The sequence below is a fragment of the Trichosurus vulpecula genome, chromosome X (genome assembly GCF_011100635.1).
Source record: "Trichosurus vulpecula isolate mTriVul1 chromosome X, mTriVul1.pri, whole genome shotgun sequence".
Classification (NCBI taxonomy): Eukaryota; Metazoa; Chordata; class Mammalia; order Diprotodontia; family Phalangeridae; genus Trichosurus; species Trichosurus vulpecula.
The window spans coordinates 20169151-20191918 of NC_050582.1; the positions used below are offsets into that span (position 1 = coordinate 20169151).

Here is a 22768-nt window from a genome sequence, read left to right on the forward strand (position 1 = left end):
TATGCCTGGGAAGGCTGCAAGATGTTTGTTATCACCACTTACATCTCAAAGCTCTTCTCTTGTTTAGGCTTGCAGCTGTTCCCTCCAATCGGGGAGGGAACAGGGAGTGTGACAGTGGGCAGTGTGAACAGCAGCAGCAGCAGCCCTCAAGTTGGAGCTCCTTTCCTTCTCTGTTGCCCAGGTCTGTCCTTTGGACAATACTACTACCATGCTTGGATTTTCTCTCTTGGTCTTGGAAAAGGCTTATGATGACACTTCATAAACTTGGTCAATGACCTGTGATTTCACTGGTATCACTATTCTCCCTATCGATGCAGATCATATCCCCACGGCTCCACAGGAGATGGTGTTTAGGAGTGGTTGTGGCTGCAATAGTCATCACTTGCTTGGCCAACCCTCTAGTGATGAACCTTTCTGAACTTAGCTAGGTTGGTCACTGGAAGACAGTCCATCGTGGGGCCTCTACTTGACAACTTTCCAGCTTGGCAGAACCTGCTAGAGCTTGCATTCCTTTCACATAGCCTTTAAGAACCCAGAGGTACCTAATAACCCTTCATAGGCTTCAAGAGCTACAATACTTTTTAATAAGTCAGATGACTACTCTTTTCTTAACCATGGGTGTTTAACCTCATGGTTAAGATGAGGATGGTTTCAAGTTACATAAAACTATACAAGGATGTTACTCAAAATTATTTTATTTCAATTACTTCTGAGAGTAAAGGATGTTGAAAAGATCTGTTCTTGGTGCTTAAATATATTAAAGAAATATATTAAAGAATATATTATACAAATGCAGCAGCCAGAGCTGGTTTCTGACATTTAAAGAGGATTGAAAATGCCAACATCAAGCCCTGGTACTTTAATGTGAATATTTTGCTCCAGACCTCCAAAGTATAAAAAAGAAATAAAACATTTACCCAGGATTCTTGCTTAACTGACATATTAAGAGGGCAGCCAAATCAGAGATATATTTAAAATGTCAAAGACTCTGTGATGCTTGTATCTTTATTCCATCTTCTGTGTTAAGTGAGCTCCATTGTATGGCATCAAATGCATCCTGATGACACCGAACTCAACTTTGGTGTCAATCACCAACTATTGCTTTAATTGCTTTCAGAGTCTGTCTATGTGATGAGTTAGCAAATTGTGCGTACGAATGGATGAATGAAAATTTAAGAAAATACCTGATTAAGTTATATGGCTATGGGGCCCAGTTATGTTTCCATTGTTACTTTGGTTATTTGCCAAGCTTTCTACTTCTTGAAGATCTGTATGTAGTTTATTTCAACTTCTAGTGCTGTACATATCTACATCTTCTGGATTGGACTGACCGTGGTCCATGAGCTTGGGGTCAGCCTTAAACTGTGTGGCTGTAACAGCACCTGCTAAAGCATTAAAATGAGAAAGTGTAAGAAGTCAGATGGCATTTACTTCAGGTATACCTTGTTATACAGAAATGATTAAAGTCGGGATGGCAGTGATATATAATACTTGATGATTCAGAGTAAAGAATTTTAGTAAAACTTTGTTATAACATCATTCCATGGTACTAGGAATTGAAGGAAGCACCATTCTGAACTATTGCATCTATATTCCTGCCTACTTCAGAAGCTCAGAAAAATTTACTTATTTCTCAGTGTCAGTAGCATCCACAAAATGCTAGAAACTAGCAACCAAAGAGATGCACAATATCGGAATGGGGTTGATGGAAACCAAATGACTCTGCAGCTTACTTGGGTCTATTCAGTTAAACTGGCACCAATTTCTGTCAAGATTTTTTCCCCCAAACATAAATATAACCCTGTTTTCTTTGCATTAATATTTTAGGTCTTCATTTTACTAGTAAGGTGTTATTCCTTTAAATATGTGATTTTCTTACATTTTGGGGGCCATCTATCTCCACCTCCCCTTCCCTTAAAAAAAACCCCAAGTTTATAGTGAAAGTCAGTGAGAAAACAGGATTTGCTGCATGTGAATTTGTTTTCCATTCAACTTTTCCAGAACACATCGATTTCATAAAGCAAAAGCATTCCTCAAATAGGAATGAATTCACCATCTAATTCTCTACAAAGGCCCTGGTCACAAGGCATCACTCGCTGAGATACCAATGTGTACTTGCTGTCTCCAAGGAGGGGCAGTCTGAGAATAACACTAGTCCCTGGCTCTAAAAATAACCCTCACTATTAAAACAACCAAAAGCTGTACTAAGTAAACATAAGCATTAACCTGCAGCTTTGTTAATGAAGAAACTCTTGAAAGCAAATGCTAACCAGATATAGTGGGGCATGCTCTTCCCTAACTGGCTTAATGGTTTCTGTGTTCTCTGGCATTTCTGTCTTCCTGCCTCCCTAATACACCCCTCCATGCTCCCCCAAAGAAGGACTCAACTCCACTGTGCTTCTTTAGAGGCTTTTTTGTTCAACTTAGTTTGGACTATTAGAAATCTGGGGGGTGGAGTCAATGGCAAATGGAGCTCATGATCTTCCTTGACAAACCTGCTCCTCTTCCAGACTTCATAACTTTGCATCCATTCAGTTACCAAGTTCTGGCTACTCTCCATAAATACTTTAATCTGAATTGTCCTCAATGTCAGCACTGCCATTAGCCTCATCCAGACCTTCATTACTGCCTCCGCTTTTCCGCTCTGGCCCCAGCCTAGTCAAAGAACCATCCCCCCGGCTCTTCCTTATGCACAAATGTGCATAGGGTCAGCTCAAAAATCTTGGGTAGCTCCCTACTGCCATGTCCTTTTCTTAGCTTTCAAAGAGCTCCACAATCTGGCATCATTCTACCTTCAAGACCTAGGGCTTACTGTCCCCGCCCCCTCTGGAGTCATGTATGTGGAGCTCACCCACATATATGCTTCTTTCTTTTTGTTCCTTTGGTTATATACTCTGCCTGTTGAAATCCTACCTATCTTCTAAAGCCCAGCTCTAATGCTATTAATTCTATGAAGCCTTCCATGTCCTCCCTTACTGCCCCTCCCTCAGTAAATAACACCCCATGCTATCACCTCACATAACACTTTTTTTATATCTCTCTCACGTAGTTGGCATGGATTAGTGCCAATCTGTATCTTAGCCCACCACTAGATTATAAGCTTTATCAGGGCAAGGACTCTACTTTCTCTACAATTTGCTTTCTTTTCCAGTGCCTGGCCTAGTGCTCTGAGTAGGTGATGTTTGAAGATCTTTGTTGAAATGAATCTCAATTCCTGAATCACTGGGTATTCATTTGAAGTTTATTTTTCCTCCTATAAGAAAGTCTAACTCCTCTTTCCAAACATACTTAAAGCTTTTCCCATAGTGGTTTAGTCCCTTTAAACACAAGCTATTTAAAAGGAAAGTTAAGAAAGGAAGAATTTTAAAATTACAGAACTAAACTAAGTACAGAATTAGGGAAAAGATTTGAAGTTGTTCCATCACAGAATGAAAGAAAACAGCCTAGAACGCTGTGAAGGAAAAATTTCAGGGTAATATTAGCACCTTTGCAGTTCATATAGCCTCCTACTCAAAATGATCCCTGTTATTAATCCCTGTCCAATTAATAGTCCATATCCATCTCAAACCTAAAGCCAAGCATCCAAATGGAAGAAGACTAGGTAGATTTCAGGCTTCACTACTATGTGAGCTTAAGAAAGGCAGAAAATGTTCTATTTTTTTTGCATGTAAAATCGGGATAGTAATTTTGGGTCCTCAACTCAATAAATGAGAAAATTAAAAATAATAGCCCTTGTGAAATTTTCTGAAATTTTTCAAGCAAATGGCATGCCAGAAATATTCCTAATGTCATTAAAGAAGAAGTCAACTCTGAATTACACATGTCAATAGTGGGCACTATAAACATGGATAATATCATAGAATAACTGCATAAAATAATTTTCATGTTATTACCTTATCTACCACCGTAGAAACAGGATACACTGGCGAAGGGCTCCAGAACCCAGATGAAGACAAGAGACTGGGCAAAAGTAGCTCTGATCCTGTGGTTAAACTACTGAATGTTTAATGCCCTTTGTCCTAAGAGTTGACTATAATTTGATTTCACAACTTGACAGAGTATATCAATCACCACCGCATCTCTCATATAACAAAATACGTACCAAGTCAGGGAATTGGAAAAAAAAAGACTGAGGAGTTTGAATCAATGACTGGGTCGGGGTAGGGGCACCAAAACAGTTTCAAACAAGATTCTAACTTCTTGTTCTTCACAATGATCACACTTGTGCTTCCCCAGGAGGGAAGACCTTAGATCAACTTTTCAAACACTACCACTTGCAAAGGCACTAATGTTAATAGTTGCTACCATTTCCAATGTCTGATCCTGGAATTCCTCCTAGTGTCTAAACCAGGGGTGGGGAACCTGTGGCCTAGAGACCACATGTGGCCCTCTAAATCTGCAGGTGCAGACAGAACAAATCCCCTTAACAAAAGGATTTGTTCTGTAAAACTTGGACTTAGTCAAAAGGCTTCACCCAAGGACCTAGAAGGCCAGGTGTGGCCTTGAGGCTGCAGGTTCCCCACCCTTGGTCTAAATGAAAAAAAAACTGTACAGGAAAGGGAAATAAAAAAGAATGAGAGGATGAAGGAAATGGAACACACGACATGAGGCCTAGAAACTTAGAGAACTCAGAAAGGCTTTATTCTCTCCATCTCTACCACTACACCCTGCCCCATGTTTAAAATTAATGTTAACTATCTCCACCCTTGAAAGAAGTCCGGCTAGTCAGCTGAAGATGTAAAACATTACACTGTGCATAGATACAAAAGAAAAACACTACATAGTCCCAGCCCCCAAATAGCTTTTATGAAACATTTATGAAATAAACCTATCAAGGGCAACCTGATGATTGTCATAGTACCATGAAAAATTATTGAGGAGAAAGCAAATAAAAAGCAAGTGAAATGATTCCGAACACACCTGAGGATGGTGCTAGCTTGCCTACCACTTCGGCACTGAGCGTGGATACTCTGGATTCTGTCACCGTCACAGTTGCAGGCGCGTCGAGTTTGACATCTCCTCTAAGCTGTTCTCCAAAAAGATATTGTTCCTCCATAAGTAAAGCACTTCATTAAAACAACAAAACCACTTGAGTCCAGGATGACCAAACGTTACCTCCATATGCCACCCCCTGCCCCAGATACAAAAATAAGTGTAGAACAAACCATTTTCTTTGGCTGGAAACCTACCTTCACTTCTTTGAGTTTAGTTCCTTGTTGTGTGTAGTTTTGTGTCCACAACGACCCAAGGACTTCATAAATCTGCTGGCTTGTAGCATAAGCCTTTTTCCCAGTAACCTAATCAGAATACACTGGGGCTTAGAGTCAAATTATTATTATTCTTTTGGGGGAATGCAATAATAGCTTTTCTATATTAATGAATATGTGGTTCCAAGAGTTGTCATTTTCTTCCATGAGAATGCCAAAGTCTGAACTAACAAGATAGAAATCTCGCCTTTATTGAACATAAAGTTTAAATTGCTGAATCATTTACATCACACGACATAGAATTTGTAAAGAATATTTCTAGAAGTTTATGTATATAACAAGTTCACTGGATTGGAGGGCTAGTTTCAGTCAAGACAATATCTTAGCAAAGATGGTTCATAGTGCTGCTGAACAGTTACAAAAGAAAAGTCAACCCAAATGATTAGTTTCCCTTTGCACTTCCTGGAGGAGTTTCTGGATACACCCTCCTTTGATAGATCAGTGGTGGTAGGAAGGGCAAAATATCTGACTTATCAACCTATGGGAATGAAGCGGCAAAATCCAGCTAATTCCCAAGCAGCCTTTTTCTTTTGCCCCATATCTAGCTATAGTAATACCCTCCCTTCCTGCCTACATCTGCTGCTGTGATTTGGTCATATCACCAATATCAGAATCTATCCTTGATGTTCTTAAAAATGTCTTGATACAAAACAAGCCATCTTAGCCAGACCAGTAATTTAAAAAAATACAATAATAAAAGCACAAGTAGAGAATGTTCTTTGAGAAAGTCTGTATTATTTAAAACAGGAAGAAAATGTTCAGTAGGTAAGAAAAAAAGAAAAAGACTAGAGATCTCTAACCTCTCTGCCCAAGAAAGCTGTAAACTCTACTGAGAGCATGTGTACACAAAGCAAATCCTACAATGGCAAGGGATGAAATGAGAAGAAACCACTCAGCTGTACAGTTGAGCTGACAAGAAAAACTGCAAAAGGGCTGAAATGAGATTTTCATGGAAAGGATTTCCTAGTTCCAGATGGTGTTCTAGACTTGAAATACACACACACACACACACATACACATACACAGAAGCCACTGCTGAATAGCAATTGGCTGTTTCTAGCATTATGTTAATATGCTGCATTGAACAGCTGCCAGCAGGTGCAATTTTCCGTTAATTAAAAATTTAATTTTATAGCATTTAACAATGGAGCACTCCCCTCTGTATAAATTCAAAAGCAGTCTCTGAACTTAATATAAAAAAGAGCATTTATATTGTTTAATTTTATTTAAGTAAATTCATCCTGTCTGCTCACTTCTGATGGTCATGTAATTAAGAGCGTGGTATTTATCATGCTGAGATGCTAATGTGATTTTGTGTGACTAATGCCAACACAGGAGTGTTGATATCAACTCTATCTCTCTGTAAATTAAAGGCTGCAGGTGTGGTACAACATTTACATTTTGCAAAGCTTTGAGTTTAAACAAATATAAGGATGTTGATACCATCACTATGAAAAGAACTTACCTTGGTAATTACTATTGCCTGAGCTGGGTAGCAAACAGATGCTCCTAAAGCGGTCAGTCCCAATGGATAAGCAATTTTCTTAAATTTAGAGCCTGTATAACCCAAACAAAGTATTTAACTCCAAACAGATGCTTCTACAACATCAGTGTTTTCCCCATCTCCCTTTCACAGCCAACATCCTATAAACTGCCCATGGGAATCAAAGAGTCAAGATGGTAGCTAAAATATGCTTGAAGAATTCAACTCAATTAATACATGGCCCCCGGCCCCCAGATGTCATGTTCAATTCATGTACACTGTTTGCACAGTCATGCTGACTGTTTGAACATGGCCTCCTTTTCTTCTTTTTTTTCTGGCTCTACTCACTCACTGTTTTAAAAGCTAAACATTTCTGTAATGCCTAAGAAACCCAACTAGTAAACCCTAACCTGGGGAGAAGAACCATCGGCCTTGAGGCCACATGTGGCCCTCTGACCGAATCCAAACTTCACAAAACAAATCCCCTTAATAACAGGATTTCTTCTGTAAAACTTGGACTTGGTCAAAAGGCTGCACGTGAGGACCTAGAAGGTCACATGTGGTCTTGAGGCTTTAGGTTCCCCACCCCTTCCCTAATTCTTTACCAGGTTTAGAAATAAAACAAAGTGTGTTGTTTCATCACTGTAGAGACAGTGAGGTGACATAGTAGACAGTGCCGGACTTGGAGTCAGGAACACTTGAGTTCGAATCTAGCCTCAGATACCAGCTGTGTGTGACCCTAGGCAAGCCCCTGAAGCTCAGTTCAGATGTATGCTCATCAGTGAAATGAGGACCATAATAACCCCTACCTCCCAAGGTTGTTGTGAAGATCAAATGGGATGATAATTGTAAAGTGCTTTGCAAACCTCAAGGTGCCATATGTTGTCATCATCATTATTAGGAATAATGGATGGCTTGCAGAGATGCCATGAGCACATTAAATCTAGCCTATTTAACTAGGTGACCAGCTAGGTGATAGGGTCACAGACCCAGAGCTCAAAGGGCCTTCACAGGTCACTGAGTGCAACTTCCTCATTTTCCTGATAACAAAGCTGAAGAGCAGAGAGGTTGGGCAGCCTGCCAAGGTCACACGAGCAATAAGCTTCAGAGACAGGACTCGAAACAAGGTCCTTCACAATTGCTGGAGCGCCATGCTGCCCATGGGATGAGTAAGTTAAACTTCAGGTATTTTCACTCAGCCGTTTGAGAACCAGTCTTTATTGTATTCAACCCTCTAGCTAAATGAAAAAAAAAAAACAATTTATCAACTTTGCATCAGTGTTCTTGTCTATGAAACCAGGCTAGGAATCTTTGCTGGAAGAAATGCAATTAACATTGGGAAGACAAAAGAGAGGTTCTTCAGAAGGTCGATGGATTTAGAAGCTGATTTCTATGCCCGGGTTAAGTAGTCATTTCTCTGGTAAGCAGGAATGAAGATTTTAGCCTTCTCACAGGGAACTGGGCCTTGCTACTCTCTCTCCCATTGTGAATCACTGGTCACTTCCAGTTCAGCGAGCTCTGCAATCAGGTTCAAACAGATCGATTCTGAGCCATGTGCAGATGGTGCAGGGTATAGCAGGAGTGTAATGAACGCATAAAATCCCATAATGCTCTCTCTCTCCACACAAGGTTGCCAACTACTCCCTTGGGACACATGGTAAGTCAAAGTGCAGCCCCTGAATTTTGTCTCTTGCTCTTTTCTCCTGAGTCTCAGCTCTAGCTATAATAAATGACCACATGTATTTTCACAGCAATTAAGCCAGCCTCTGTTTATAGGTTGGGGTTTGCCCAAAAGATAACTTATACCTTCCTCTTCCTTCTCACCAGAGATCAAAGACCACTCTGGCAAGGAGGGAAATCTTATTTGGGGTCAACAACCCTATTCCAATAACTAGAGATACTCTGTTGAATGACTTAGGGAATATAGTAATATGTGCTGCTTTGGAGGAGGGTCTTAATGAGAGACTAAAACTTTTCCACCAAATTCCTCAAGTTTGAATATAACTCTGTTGTTCTATGTAGTAGACCATGGCTTGTAATTATTTCTAAATGAAGAAATTATATTACATACATTCAAATTTAAGCTGTTCACATGTATATATTAGCATGAAATTCCTAAAAGACTATCTTCTGGTTTCAAAAGACCCTATAATCTTTTCTTTAAAAAGATATTAATAAAATCAAATTTTGTAAAATTTATTCAACTTTAAAGGTTCTTTAAAATACTATCATCCTTGTAGAAACATGTGTATCTGAAACAAAAATTCTTAAAAACGATTTTGTCTAATTATAATGTAACCTCTGAAAATGTGTTATACCTTCTGAATAAAAAAACAAAACAACAGTAAAGAGATAATAGGGCAAAAGCTACCTTTTTTTGCTGAAATCAAGCCAACCAATCCTGAAGCTGTAATCACACCAATTTTTGGGAAAAAATCTTGAGGTGGATTCTTCAGATAAACATAGGCATCTCAAGAAATCATAAAAAGCAATAATTTAATGGAAAATAATGCAACTGAATATTACATCCTACTTCCATGCTTACAATGAAGATATAATGTAGAAAGGTTAAAATCAACTAACTACTAAGGTATGAGCAAGTACTTCTAAACTTATTCCTTAAGAGGCCTAGCCAAAATACACATCTGAGCAGGACTCTGAAGTCAGTATTAGAGATATTTATTAAATGAAAAACAGGATATCTTCCTTTATCTTCTGGTTTTAAGATATTGCTCATGTTTTAAGATTTCACATAGCAGGTCCCTGCTTTCAGATTCCACCTTCCTGGGGAGTATGTCATAAGGGAAATCACTGTAGGATGAAGTCCTGACTGTGCATATGTTGTTGCTCTTGCTTAGATTTCAGCAGCTGCCCCAAACATACAGGGAAAGATGGCCAGAAGGGCAGCCTAGGCCTTTACTGAGTAGCATCAAATGAGCAGAGCAGAGAAATGACAAAAAGAGAAAAGTAGGGCCTCGATCTATTCATGTCTCTAGTTTGTTTAAACCTAAACCTAAATATGAGCAGAGACCAGAAGTTCAGATTCTTGAATGATGGATTTTCAAGGCCTCTGTGACACTGATTACTCCAATACGGCATGGCTTTCCCAGCCTGTCTTGCTTCAGTGTGGCTATTAGCCTTGGAACGAAACCAGTAACCAGGGCTGGGGTAAGAAGTAGAGCTGGAGAGAAGGGACAGAATAGGAAGTCCAGACCACGTAGAACTGGGCACAGGATCACATCTAGAATTAGAAGACACTTTACTCCAAGCCCATTTTACAGAGGAGGAAACTGAGATCAGACTTGCCCAAAGTGACATGTAAAAAAATCAGGGATAGTATGTAAGCCCAGAGGCGCTGCTGCCCACTCTCATAACATTCTCCAATAAACAACACTATCAAATGCCATTAGCAACCGATTCAAAGGAAGCCATGGATTCACAGGGTCACGTCCCAAGTGAAGGCTGGGATGAAACTCTGAATTCATTTCCATACCTACATCTACATGTGGATCACTAACTTTGTGGATTATCCGTAATGAACTTAAACTTCAAAGCTGTCTTTTCCTATGTTCAGAGGATGCAAACTCATCTGACTGTTAACTGAACCCGAGCAAGACTGAATGGAAGGAAGGGGAATCCATTGGGCCAAAGATCATATAACACATTCCCATGGCAAATAAAGGCACTTTTGGATGCTCCCCTATTTGCCACAGCTTTCATCCATTGGCATTAATACTCAAAGACTGATTTTATGTCTTATTACTTCCTGAAGTTGTTAAAAAATGAAATAATCTACAATTACAGATTTCAACTGGCCGTTTACAATTGCAGCACATTTCTCCTCAGCTTTTTAAAACAGCACTTGTTATTTTAAGTAGCCACCAACTATGGACTGCTGCTCTTAATCTCTTCTTTGGCTTTGAGAAACAACATAGAATCAGGAACCAAGCTTTGACACGGATGATCTGGTTAACAGCTTGTTGATTTCTTTCCTGTCCATCAATAGGGCAAAGTTACCAAGTGTGGGTTTTTTTTCCTCAATTTAATCTTATGATTTATAGAGTCACCAGAACACTTTGAGTTATAACTAGTTTACTTACCTTTCCCAAACTGTACTGTATCCATTATTCCATTTTTCATCCAAACATAAACACCCTACCATAAAAAAGGAAAAAAGTAAATTAGCCATGAGACTCTTTGAAAAGTGATGCAAAATAGATAACAAATTGAAGTGAATGAATAGGGATTTGGGGAGAAGGGACCTTTTAGGCAGAAGTGGGAAGCAAGGAGTAATGGCCCAATAGAGTTCAAACATTAATCAAGACGATGCTGACTCTGGACTTCTGCTTCTACTTCGAACCTTCAGCAAGCTTACCTGAAGCCCCAGCTTCCCATCCCCCACAACTTTTCTTCCTGAAACAGTTATGAATGCTGGGGAACCGCTCACAAGGGAATACATAAATACAAACATTTTTCAAATTGAAAACAATTGAAAAGGCTGAAATTTGAAGAAGGGAGCTTTCTTCATTTCAGACGAACCATTTGATTCATGTCGCCAGAGAACCAAACAGGGAAAGGCAGTGATCTCTGTAGTATATACATCGTTTCCTTTGCTGAACTCCATCACAGGGAGGTGATGCACAAGTGGTAGGTCCTACTGAACTAGAAAGGCTTTCAGCCTAGTCCAGGTCATGAACTGTTTGCTGTCTATGGACCACTCTATCACTAAAGGGTGGTCACAAGGAGGAAGTCACATCAGTCACACCAACTCATGAAACCATCTAGGAAGGCAGGTGCATGTGCATGCTTGTGGAGAGAAGTGATTTACATTAGCAGAGGGAGCACCCACCTTAACTGAATCAAGAACCTTTTCTGAAATACTGAAGAACTAGAAGGAAATTTGGAGATCTTCTAGTCCAAGCTCTTCATTTTACAGATAATGGAATTGAAGTATGTACAAATGACTTGCCCAAGGTCACATAGCTAGTCAGAACTAAAGCTCTGAATTTCTGACCTCACCACATCTTCTCAGAGCTCTTCAGCAAAGTATTTCTACAACCTTTTATTATATAATCCTAGGCCTTGTTTTGTTGAATGCCAGGAAGAACACGGTCAACATTAGCTGGTGAGAGGTCTCATTTAAAATAAAATCTATGTGTCAGCATTAACGAGATAATAACCAATCAATCAGTCAAATGTGTTAGGTATCTACTATGCAATGATAATGGTGCTAGACAAGGGGTATAAAGACAGAAATGAAACAGACCTTGCCCTCAAGGGGCTTACATCCTAACGGGGGAGACAACAAACACACACACACACACACACACACACACACACTGAACACATCCAAAATGAATACAAGGTACGATGGGGAGGTAGCAAGCTACTTCCAGCTGGGGGAATCAAGGCAGGCTTTTTGTAGAAGGAAGCCTTTGAGCTGAGTTTTGGTAAAGAAAGTATCCCTCATTTCTTTCTGCTTCCCTTTCTGAATGCTTTTCTTTTGTGTATGCTTTAGCATATTATGGGTACTCTTATTCTGACATGCAGCACAGCATAGTAGATAGACAGCTGGCCTTGGAATTAGGGGGAGTGGGTACAAATCCCACCTCTAATACGTCCTAGCTATGTGAACACGGGCAATTTCCAGACTCCACTCCTCCATTTAGAAGTTTGGGATCCACATGGTAGAAGAAAGTGCCACATGGTAGATCATCTCAGATTACATGGCCAGGGTACAGAAGATTACTGTGATTGTAATTTCTTTGATTAGCTCTTTCTTCATGTTTAGCTTTATTTTTTTTGGTGGGGGGGAGGAGGGTGGGGTTGGTGAAAGCCAGGCCAATGATTTGGTCAGTGCAGAGTTCTACTGGTGAAGAACTTTCTCTCCCAAGAAAGGTCAGCACCTTCTTAGCAATTTCGTCCTTCAAGAGTTGCCCAGGGCACTAAGAGCTTAAATGACACGTGGAACTTGAAATGCCATCTTCCTGACTCCAAGGCCAGCTCTCTCTAGCTACTCTGCAACACTGCCCTTCATCCTTTTTGAGAGTGCAGTAACATTTTATTATATTCCCCAACTGTTAGACTCTAAGCTATTTACAGTGTTTTGCTATTACAAATTATTTACTACTTCTATACTATTTACTACCAACTATATACCAACAAAACATTTTTTTCTCTTTCAATAACATCCTTAGGGTGTATTCTCAATAGAGAAGATCTGTACCAAGATGGGACAAAAAGTTTCAATGCTCTTGCTGTATAATCCCCATTGGCTTTCCAAAAGGACAGCCCCAACTCAGAGTTCTGCTAGGAATGTTTCCAGGGTGTCCATTTGTCCACAGCTCCACCAATACTGAACTTTATGACTTCTAACGAACCATAAGGTGCTCAGGAGACATGAGTTGTTTTAAGCTGCCTCCAATTCTTAGAACCTTACCAGTTATTCTGGTAGTAATTGATACTTTACCCTTTGATTTAAGCAACCCTCTAAGGCTCTAAGTTGCAATGAAGGTACCAACCTGTATTGGTACAGGGAACTTCCTCACCAGGGAGTTCTTGATGGCTCCAGACTTTATCCCTAAGCCTACCTTTTGATCTATGGAGGAATGGATCTTAATCTTAGAAACGTGTAACAAATCTTTGTATAAACTGTCCCTACAGATCCCTAAAATGTCTAACTCAGGAAGCAGTTTGGCATCTCTTTGTCTCTGACAAGGGACAGTGGGAACCCACAGAAGGGTTTCTCTATGAGACACCAGCTGACAGGACCAAGCAACCATCCAAAGCCCTCTTGGACTGTGGAGAACTAAGAAGAGTAGACACTTGGATCATTTAATGAGGCAGCACAACTCACAGGTTCTAGGCAGGGAGGTGGTTGGAGAGACAAGTGAAGCAACAGCCAACTCTGCCAACCATCAGGTCAAAGGACAAATGCCTCCAAGAAGTCATTGTAATACCCCACCCAGTCAGCCCAGACTTCTTCCACAGTCCTCAGTCCTTTCCCTAAAACTATCTTAAATTCCTCCCCCTCCTTTTGCTACCAAACAACCATTCTCCTGCAGTAATATTTCAGGCAGGATGGGGGAGAGATGACCCCTGCTGGGTACCAAGTACGCTTTTCTTTCTCCTTCCCTAAGGGTAGCAAACATAAAAAGAGTAGGCATCCAACAAGAAGCCTGCTGAATTACTGGGACACAGCTTACCTGAGATTTGAACAACATTGTTCCTCATTAGCTAATATACAAAGTTATGTACCCAAGGTCACACTGTATACTATAGCCAAAAACACAATCCAACTCTTCTGACTCCCCCAATCCCTTAACCAGATGGTATGAAGGAAGGACAACCAAGCAACCAGATGTTATGAAGGCAGTAGCCAAAGAAGCTTTCAAAGAGAAGGAAACTTAAAGCATTACATTAGACAAGAGCAAAAGAAGACATGGGGTATTAACAAGCCCGGGTAACAGTCTATACAAGAGGCTTACACGCACTTTATATTACATACACTGTAATGGCAGGTAAAGATAATGAAATGAAAATATGCGAGCAGCATGATATTAGGGTTTAGAAAGAAACAATGCTACTAAACTATGTGTCTTTAGTGATAATTCATGCAAATAAATCCAAAGCAAAATGCTTGTTGATAAATAGAACACAGATTGTGGCTTATTTGTTTTGACCACAAGGGGGCACTATTACCCAAGTTTTGAAACACTAGGGTACCAGGAGTAGGAGTTAAAAGCTGACATCTATGGTAGCAACAGAATTCGAATGAGGAGTCATTTTTGAAGACTAGGTATTTTTTTAAATTATAAGAGCAAAGTTGTTTACATATAAAATGAAATGTCTTCAAAAGTGCCTTTCAGCCCATTCTTTCTAACATTAATGGGAATTAAATGTCCTTTTGGTCTTAAATTGGGTGACAGCGATGGCAGCAATTTAAGGATGTCTCAGGAGGAATTTGCTTCACTAAAGACGAATTTGAGAACACGAAGGAAAATTTGGTCTCTGGGGACCTAAGCCTGAATCATCTGACTGTTGGCATTAGCCTCAGGTGTGTGAATCAGACCTTAATTAGTCAAGACATTTTCCCTGAGATCAAACTATTAAGAACGTATTGAGCTTCCTTAAAAAGACAAACAGTACTGTGTCAGAAAAAGATCGTGACAAGCTTGGGATAAAAAAAATAACACAATGTCTTCACAGACGACCGGGAAGACCATTTAGATGAGGCATTCTTAACCTTTTTGATGCTTCCTGGATCCCTTCTCAGAATCATGTTTTTTTTTAAATACAAAATAAAATACATAGAATTACAAAGGAAATCGATTATATTGAAAGTTATCAAAATATTTTTTTAAAAAACCATGTTCATGGATCCTAGGTTAAGAACCCTTAATCCAGAATGACAATATTTCAACAAACTGGAATTTTCCAGAGCTATATTATAGATCCATGAACCACAGGAAATGTTTTTAAAAATCTAAAAACAACAGAATGGATACAGGTCAGGCTGGGAGCAAGTCTGGATGGCAACTGAGCAAGGATGATGGTGACACTGATTCTGATGCCTGAATAGAAGCACCAAGGTCACTCAATGACAACAGTATCGTACTGATGATATGCCACTACTCTGCTGGCTGATGCTGGCCGGGTCCAGCTGGAAGCACACGTGACTTACCTCAATTCAGCAATGACAACCTGGATAAAATGTTTTTGGGTGTGAAAATTCACACTGAGGAATACCTGAAAACACTTGAGCTGCTGTATGGACAAGAACACAAACCAGGCACTTTAGAGCCCATGTTAGGAGAGGGATCACTAACAGAATGTTCTTACTTTGCACCAGCCAACATAATGACAGGCTGTAGTTCGGACGGAAGCAATGCCCGTTTGTAAGCGGCCAGGCTGCTCTTCAATGTACTTAGAATGGAGAGATGGTACATTATAAATGGGGAGCTGGAAAGGCAAAAAGAAACAAAAAACAAGTTTATATCCCAGTTTCTCTCTGTCTCTGTCGGACACACACACACACACACACACACACACACTCAGTATCTCTTTCTCATACCCACGTACATTCTCTCCCTCTTTCTCTGTCAGACACACACACATACATACATATTCTCTGTCTCCCTCCCACACACACACATTTTTTCTGTCTCCCTCTGTCTGTCTCTCTCTCACACACACACATACACAGTATCTCTTTCTCATACCCACATACACACAGTCTCTCTATCTCACACACACAGATACACAGTCTCTCTCATACACACACACACACTGTCTCTCACACGCACACTCGCGTGCACACACACACACAGTCTCTATCACACACACACACACACACACACACACACACACACACACACACACACAATGGAAAGCTCAAGAAAGAAAACCCCTTTTCTCCACAAAGAAAAGTCTCCCAACACTTGCTTCCTCAACACAGTGCCTGGCACATCTGAAGTGTTTAATACATGCTTGTTAGCTGACTGACAAACCAATGGCTAATCAGTTCAGCCCTCAGTATCTAGTAAGGCTGGAACACACAATATTAAGTACAAGACATAATTAAAGAAAATCCAAGTGTGAAAACCAGTAAGCCAATGAGAATTCCCAGTGGCTCCCAGGCAGCTCAGTCATCTGGCTGCAGGGGATGTGGGCCTCTCAACAGACTATTACTACTAAACAAGGGTTTTGCTTGAGCAGAGCTACCAAATGATGGCCTGCTATCCAGGCAGAGAATGAAGGGGCTTCACTGTGATTTCAGACACTACTAAGCCACCAGCTACATGTGGGCAAGGAAGCCAGTGACTTCTTCACTTCACTCCCTCCTTTCTAGACAATTCTCCACACCATTCTTAACAACCTTACCTCACATCTGAGAACATGCCCACGTCAGAGAGCAGAGCCGGAGGAACTGACCCCTTGGGGCTCCACTGTCCTACCTTAGGGACACTTTGGGGAAGCTCCTGCCTAGGCTTCCCTTCACTCTCTTCTCGCTGGCACCTTCTCCATGACCTCCTAGCCAGAGGTGCCCTCCCTTCTCCTCACTAACCCCAACAGTCATTCAATAAACATTTATTAAGCACCTACCATGTGCCAAGCATGGTGCTAAGGGCTGGGCATAGACACATGAACCATGATCAAATCAACTCTTCCTTGGGTGCTGAAGGAGCTATTTCCATCTTCTCCCCTATGGCCTCATTCACTATCCTTGTAACTTTCTACAACCAAAGGGTCCCTCCCTGTGCTTGACACAAAATCAGCACTTAATAAATGCTTTCTCCTTCCCTCCCTCTCTCTTTCCTTCCTTTCTTCCTCCCTCCCTTCCATCTTTTTATTTCTGCCTCCTTCATGGGTGCAGAGTCTCTGTGAAAGGTTCACGAGAGGGAAATACTTATTAACTATGGCTAGAATGAGTCAGGATAGGCAACAGGCACAGGCACGATGCAGAGAGTTTACCCGAGCTCTGATCTCCAGTTATATCCTTCAGACCCATTCCTCCTCACTGTTCTCTAGAGATCCAGCATCTTTATTCTCTCTCCTACCTCCTCCTCTACAAATCTACTCTCAGATCCTTCATTATACATCCTCAGGTATTATAAATGAGTGATAAAAACTTAAGAGTTTTATCCTACCCAAGGCTACTTTCATTGTAACAGGGAAAAGGGCTTAGGTGAGGCAGTGTAATATAGTGGATGGAGAGCCACTTGGAAGGCCTGGGTTCAAGCCCCACCTCTGAAGGGCAAGACCTTTAATACCTCAAGTGACCCAGGCAATGCTCTAAGACCATAAATTGCAAAGAAAATGCTGACTTGTCTTGGATTAGCCAATGAAAGCACAGGTCACAAGCCTTTGGTTAAAGACGTTTGACTCCCAAGGAAGAGTTTCAGATGTCAGCCAGCAAAAGGAGGACTTACAGGCCTCAGGGCTCTCCACTTCATGGAGTTATCACCACCTACTTGGCCTATGGACAAAATGGCCTTGATGGGTGACCAGTAGGGAGGGTATAGAGCGCTGGGCTTGCAGTCAGGACCCAAGTGTGAGCTCAAATACAGCCCTTCACTGGGTGATCTTAGGCAAGTCACTAAACCTTTCTGCTACTTCAGTTTCCTTCTCTCTAAAATGAGGAAGTTGGACTAGGTGGCCTCTGAGGGCCCCCGGTTCCCAGTCTCTGGTCCTATAATCCCATGGAGAAGAAGAGGGCACCTGGAGGTGAGAGCAAAAAAGAGAGTACCATTCCTTCTTCTACAGAAGGCCTACAGGCCTAAGGAACACCCTGACCATGGGCACAAGAATCTGCACATACTTGTTCTTTATTAGGGATGGGGGGGGTTAAAATCAAGGAATAGCAAAGTCTCAATTAACTGGAACCCAAGTAAACAGTACTCTCCTCTAGTTTACAAGATCTTGCCCTCTAAATTGTTAGTCGAAATCAGCAAAGGACAAGAAACATCACCAGGGATTTATTCAAAACTACTTATGAGCAATCTACCAGAGGAGCTTTACATCCAGTCAAATCTCATACATTTTTAACGTTCATAGACTTGAATAATAAACTCATGTTTAGAATGTTGACTCTGAGACTTTATGAAATCAATAATCAAAGGGAGGTTCAGTGGTGATAACTACCTAGAAGATGGAGAAATCTTTTAGAAAGTGGGAAGGGAATAAGCATGTATTGGCTACCTACTATGTCAGGCATTGTGCTAAGTTCTTCACAAACATCTCATTTCATCATCACAACAACCTAGGGAGGTAGGTAATTTTATTAGCCCAATTTGACAATAGAGGAAACTAAGGCAAGCAGAGGTTGAGTGACTTGCCCAGGGTCACACAACTAGTAAGTGTCTGAGACTGGATTTAAATTTAAGTCTTCCTGACTCCAGGTCCAGAGCTCTACCTACTATGCTACCTGGCTGCCCTTTAGAATACCCCATTCCTCAAGATTTGTGATTGAGGTTTTGCTATGAAGAGCTTTAAATTAAGGCATATACCTCATTTTATACAGGGTGTCCCCCAAATCTTAGTGTAGATGAAAGCTACTAAGGCTTAAAATTGCACCAAGACTTTTGGGACACTCTGCAAAATAATATTTTGCCAAGTCATACCCAAATCAAATATGTAAGGTAAAATAAATCAGTTTTTGTTTTTTAAGTGCACTGAAAAACATGCTTTTTAAAGGTACCCTGGAGCAAATTCTTATCATAAGACAGAGAATTCTTATCTATTTTGCAAGTTCCCATGGGACTTTCTTAAAAAGAACACATTCTTCCCTAAGGCCCAAATGGGCTTTTCTAACTGCCTACTGGACATCTCCCCTCCAATAGCCTTCCAATATCTCCATTCACCACATCCCAAGCTGACCTCATCACTTTCTCAGAAGGATTTGGACTGCCTCCTGACTGCTCCATTCCTGGGGAGAGCACCACCATCTCCAAAAGCCCGCAGGTCCAAAACCTTGGTCATTCCTGACTTCCCATTGCCTCAGCTTCTATGTCCACTCAAGTGTCAAGTTCTACCACTGCCTTGGTCCCCCACTCAAGTGTCAAGTTCTACCACTGCCTTGGTCCCACCTCTAGTACGTTAGCTCAGGCTCCCATTATTTTCTGCTGGTCACTCTGCCTCTGGTCTCCTCTCCAATCTATCCTTCCTACTGCTGCCCAAACCATCTTCCTAATGCATAGGTTTGCTCCTATCACTCCCCTGACCCCCACTGCCTACATAGTAGCCCGGCATTCAGGGCCCTCCACAATCTGCTTCCAACCTGCTATTCCTTTTCCTTCAGCTGCTGCTTCAGTGGGCTCTCTCCTGCCTCGACTTTCAGCCCGGAACAGACTTTCAGCCCTTGCCAGCTCTCAAGATCCTTTTCTTTTCATTAAGGCTCAGCTAAGATGCTATCTCCTTCACAGTTCCAACTCTGATGCTTCCAGGTAGGAACCTCTCCTAGGTACATATTCAGTCTTATTATTCCAATAAGAGCCCTGATAGAAGGTATGATTTATAAAAAAAAAGGAAAATCTATGATTGTGCCTAGCACTTAGTAGGTACCTAATATGCAGAAGACAAATAGTGAGAATTGGAGGCATTTGGACTATGTAATCCATAGATCTCTTTTTAACTCATCTCTCCCATTTACCGAGGTCAGAATGTTGTAAAACCCAGTGTTTGATACTCTTCTTGTTATACAGATGGAATAACCTCAAAGCAGGCAACTTACCTGAGTCGGCTTCAGTGGCTTTTGGGGGGCTTCCTCCTCGGCTATGGCATACACATTCAGAGATGCAAAAGTGCTGAGAGCTGCCAGCTTTTTCATCTGTGAGAAAAAAATCAGAGACCTCATCAAGTGGGCCTCTTTTCTCCCCCTTTCCTATGAAGTTCTGTGATCATGTGAGGACTGCCGTCAGCTCCACCTAACACAAAGAAAAGTCTGCGTGCTCCATTTTTTATGCTTTGGTGGGGGGGACCAAGCTGGACTTGGGAGTGAGCAGAAACCTCTCACCTAGGACATGTGACCTCTCTGAGACTTTGTTTCCTACCTCTCCGAAATGTCAGAAGGATGAAAAAGTATGTAAAAAACTTTGTAAAGCTTAAAAAGTGCTGTGTAAATGTCAGCTATTATTTCTCTCAAAAATCCCTTTATCATATTCATTATTAACAGATACCAGAAGATCTTAAGTGTTCACTACCTACCTACGTTCATACACTGTATAACAGTATAAACGCTAAGATGAATCATAGATTTTTAGAGTGGGAAGGAACTTTGGTGTATGGCATGACAAAGTGCTTTGGATCCAGGAACTCAGTGATTTCGGAGGGGGGAAAGGGGGTGGAGAAGCAAGAGAAACAAAAGAGAATGTGGGTGGCAAAAGCAGGATGTTCCTTACAATGTCAGGTGTATAACTCAGACCCTTAGAGCGGCAACGAAACTTTAAAGATGCCCTGAGACCCAGAGAACTGGATTGTTTTGTCCAAGATCATACATGTAAGAGAAGAGAGAGAACTAGGAATGGCTTCCAGGTCGGCTGCCAGCAAATCCAGCGCTTTTCCCAGGACTGATACACAAAGGAGAGCCATGAGGTGTTTCTCCGGCTCTGCTAGGAGGCCTTTAGGAATTGATGTTGGCTTCCCCTCTCACCCCGTCTCCTCCCTGGAAACTCAAGCCTACCCTCAGGTGCATCTGGGTAGGCCTCACACTGTGACTCTGGCTACCTGGTACGAGATCTCTGGATTTCTTTTCAAGTCAGGCGATGAGAATAAAAGGCAGCCTGACAAGGAAGAACAGAATCCACTTCTGTAGTTGGGGATACTTGGAGTCAGGGTCAGGTGGTAATGCATCCAGGAGGTATTAAGCAGTGGCCACTGGAGTAATCAGTGCTGATGGCCCAGGCCCAGGGTCACAGATCAGGACCAGAACTTTGGGTTTCTGATTCCAAGGCTCCAGAGTTCCTTGGGGTTCACAATGATGCTTCTTTCAATTTTAGAGCTGAACTTGCAAACTCTAGGATTCATTATGAAAATTTCTGGGAAACAGCACCTACCCAACTCAGAAAGATATTCTCAATGCACTGCTTTCCGGAATATTCTTTTTCACCATTTGGATAGCTTTGGATAAAGGCAAAAGTGGTATACTTCCTTTAATTTTCTTTGAATTATTAAGAAAATTAACAGAAGCTCTAAGAAGACAGTGTTGTAGTGTTGATTTGGGTACAGGGGAAAAAGCACAAACTCTGTAGTTCTGGGTTCAAATCCAGCTTTGGATAGGGAATGTGTGGCCTTGGCAAAGCCACCAAACTTCCCAGGCTTCAGTTTCACTTATAAAATGACCAGATGGGAAAAGGAGACTGACAGGGAGAGGGTGAGAGAAGGAGAAAGACATGGAGAGGAAAGAAGACAGACAGTGATGGATTCAGGGAGAGAAAGAAAGAGGGAAAGGGAAACATGGCGACAACAGAGAGAAACTAAGAGAAAAGATTGGGACAGGCTTAGAAGATGGACAGAGATGAGCGGAACTGGGAGAGACAGACAGACACCATCCGGTCAAAGAAAGATCAGAGGGAGGATGGCATAGGTAAAGACGGGAGACTGGGAAGAAAAGATGGAGAAAAGAGAAGGGGGGACCCAGAGGTGAAATTAGGGAAGAAGGGGATAGAGAAGAGCTAAGGATGATTTATATCCATACTCAATACATGTTAATGATGATTATTAACATTTATTAGAATTAATAATATGGTGGTCATTAATAATTATAATAGGATTATAATATAATATAATATAATATAATATAATATAATATAATATAATATAATATAATATAATATAATTAGGATACTTATTCAAGTGAAAATTATATAAAATTATGAGGAAAATAATGGTAGAAAAATAGGAGGATAAGTAAACACATAAAACCCCAGTTCATGATCCTTTTCTCCCCTCTGTAAGCATACTCTCTCAGCTTCTTCTCCCACTTCAGTTGCTCAGAAAGCTGCAGCTTGAGCAAACTTTTCCTAGTCCAAGATATATCGATGTGACTAGGCTTAAGGTGAAAGGAAAAGAATGGCTGAGGTGGGGTGAGATTAGAATCCAAGAACTACAAAAGAGTGGTGGATTCAAGGAAAGATAAAAAGTGAGGGAAAGTGAAACCTGGTGAGACCATGGGGTTAAGTTTGTAGAGAGGAAGGAGAGATATTTGGGAAGAGAGACTCATTTTATCAGATGACATATTTATGAAGAGCTTAGCACATAGTAGGTACTTAATAAATATGTATCTCCCCTACAAGTGGGGGAGAGGGGAAGATAAGGAAAGAAAGAAATTAAGCAGAATGGGGGGGGGGGGCGGGAATAGCTGAGATTGAGAAGGTCCAGGTCATAAGGCCAGATAAGGCAGAAGGCAGATAAGAGTGCATCCTGGGAAAGGCAAAAATGGGGAAAGAGAGGATTTAAAGAATGAGGGGCAGAGGCAGGTAGAATAGGGAACAAATGAAAGGATGACAGACATGGTCAGGAG

General features: G+C 41.1%; 1 protein-coding gene across 2 annotated transcripts in view; it reads right to left on the bottom strand.

Moving 5' to 3' along the window:
• Positions 1–677: 677 nt before the first annotated feature.
• The window catches only part of APOOL (apolipoprotein O like), a 90006-nt gene continuing 67915 nt past the window's right edge, over positions 678–22768 (bottom strand). The window contains exons 2-9 of one of the 2 annotated variants that reach the window (XM_036740166.1): positions 19982–20077; positions 15592–15711; positions 10851–10905; positions 9122–9220; positions 6733–6824; positions 5190–5297; positions 4921–5026; positions 678–1382 (exon numbers count right to left, since the gene is read on the bottom strand). In XM_036740166.1, the coding sequence (XP_036596061.1) occupies positions 1285–1382; positions 4921–5026; positions 5190–5297; positions 6733–6824; positions 9122–9220; positions 10851–10905; positions 15592–15711; positions 19982–20077 (774 nt within the window). In that variant the 3' untranslated portion in view covers positions 678–1284. Of the gene's footprint in view, positions 1386–4920; positions 5027–5189; positions 5298–6732; positions 6825–9121; positions 9221–10850; positions 10906–15591; positions 15712–19981; positions 20078–22768 lie in introns of both variants that reach the window. The other variant, XM_036740165.1, reaches the window with a different exon arrangement.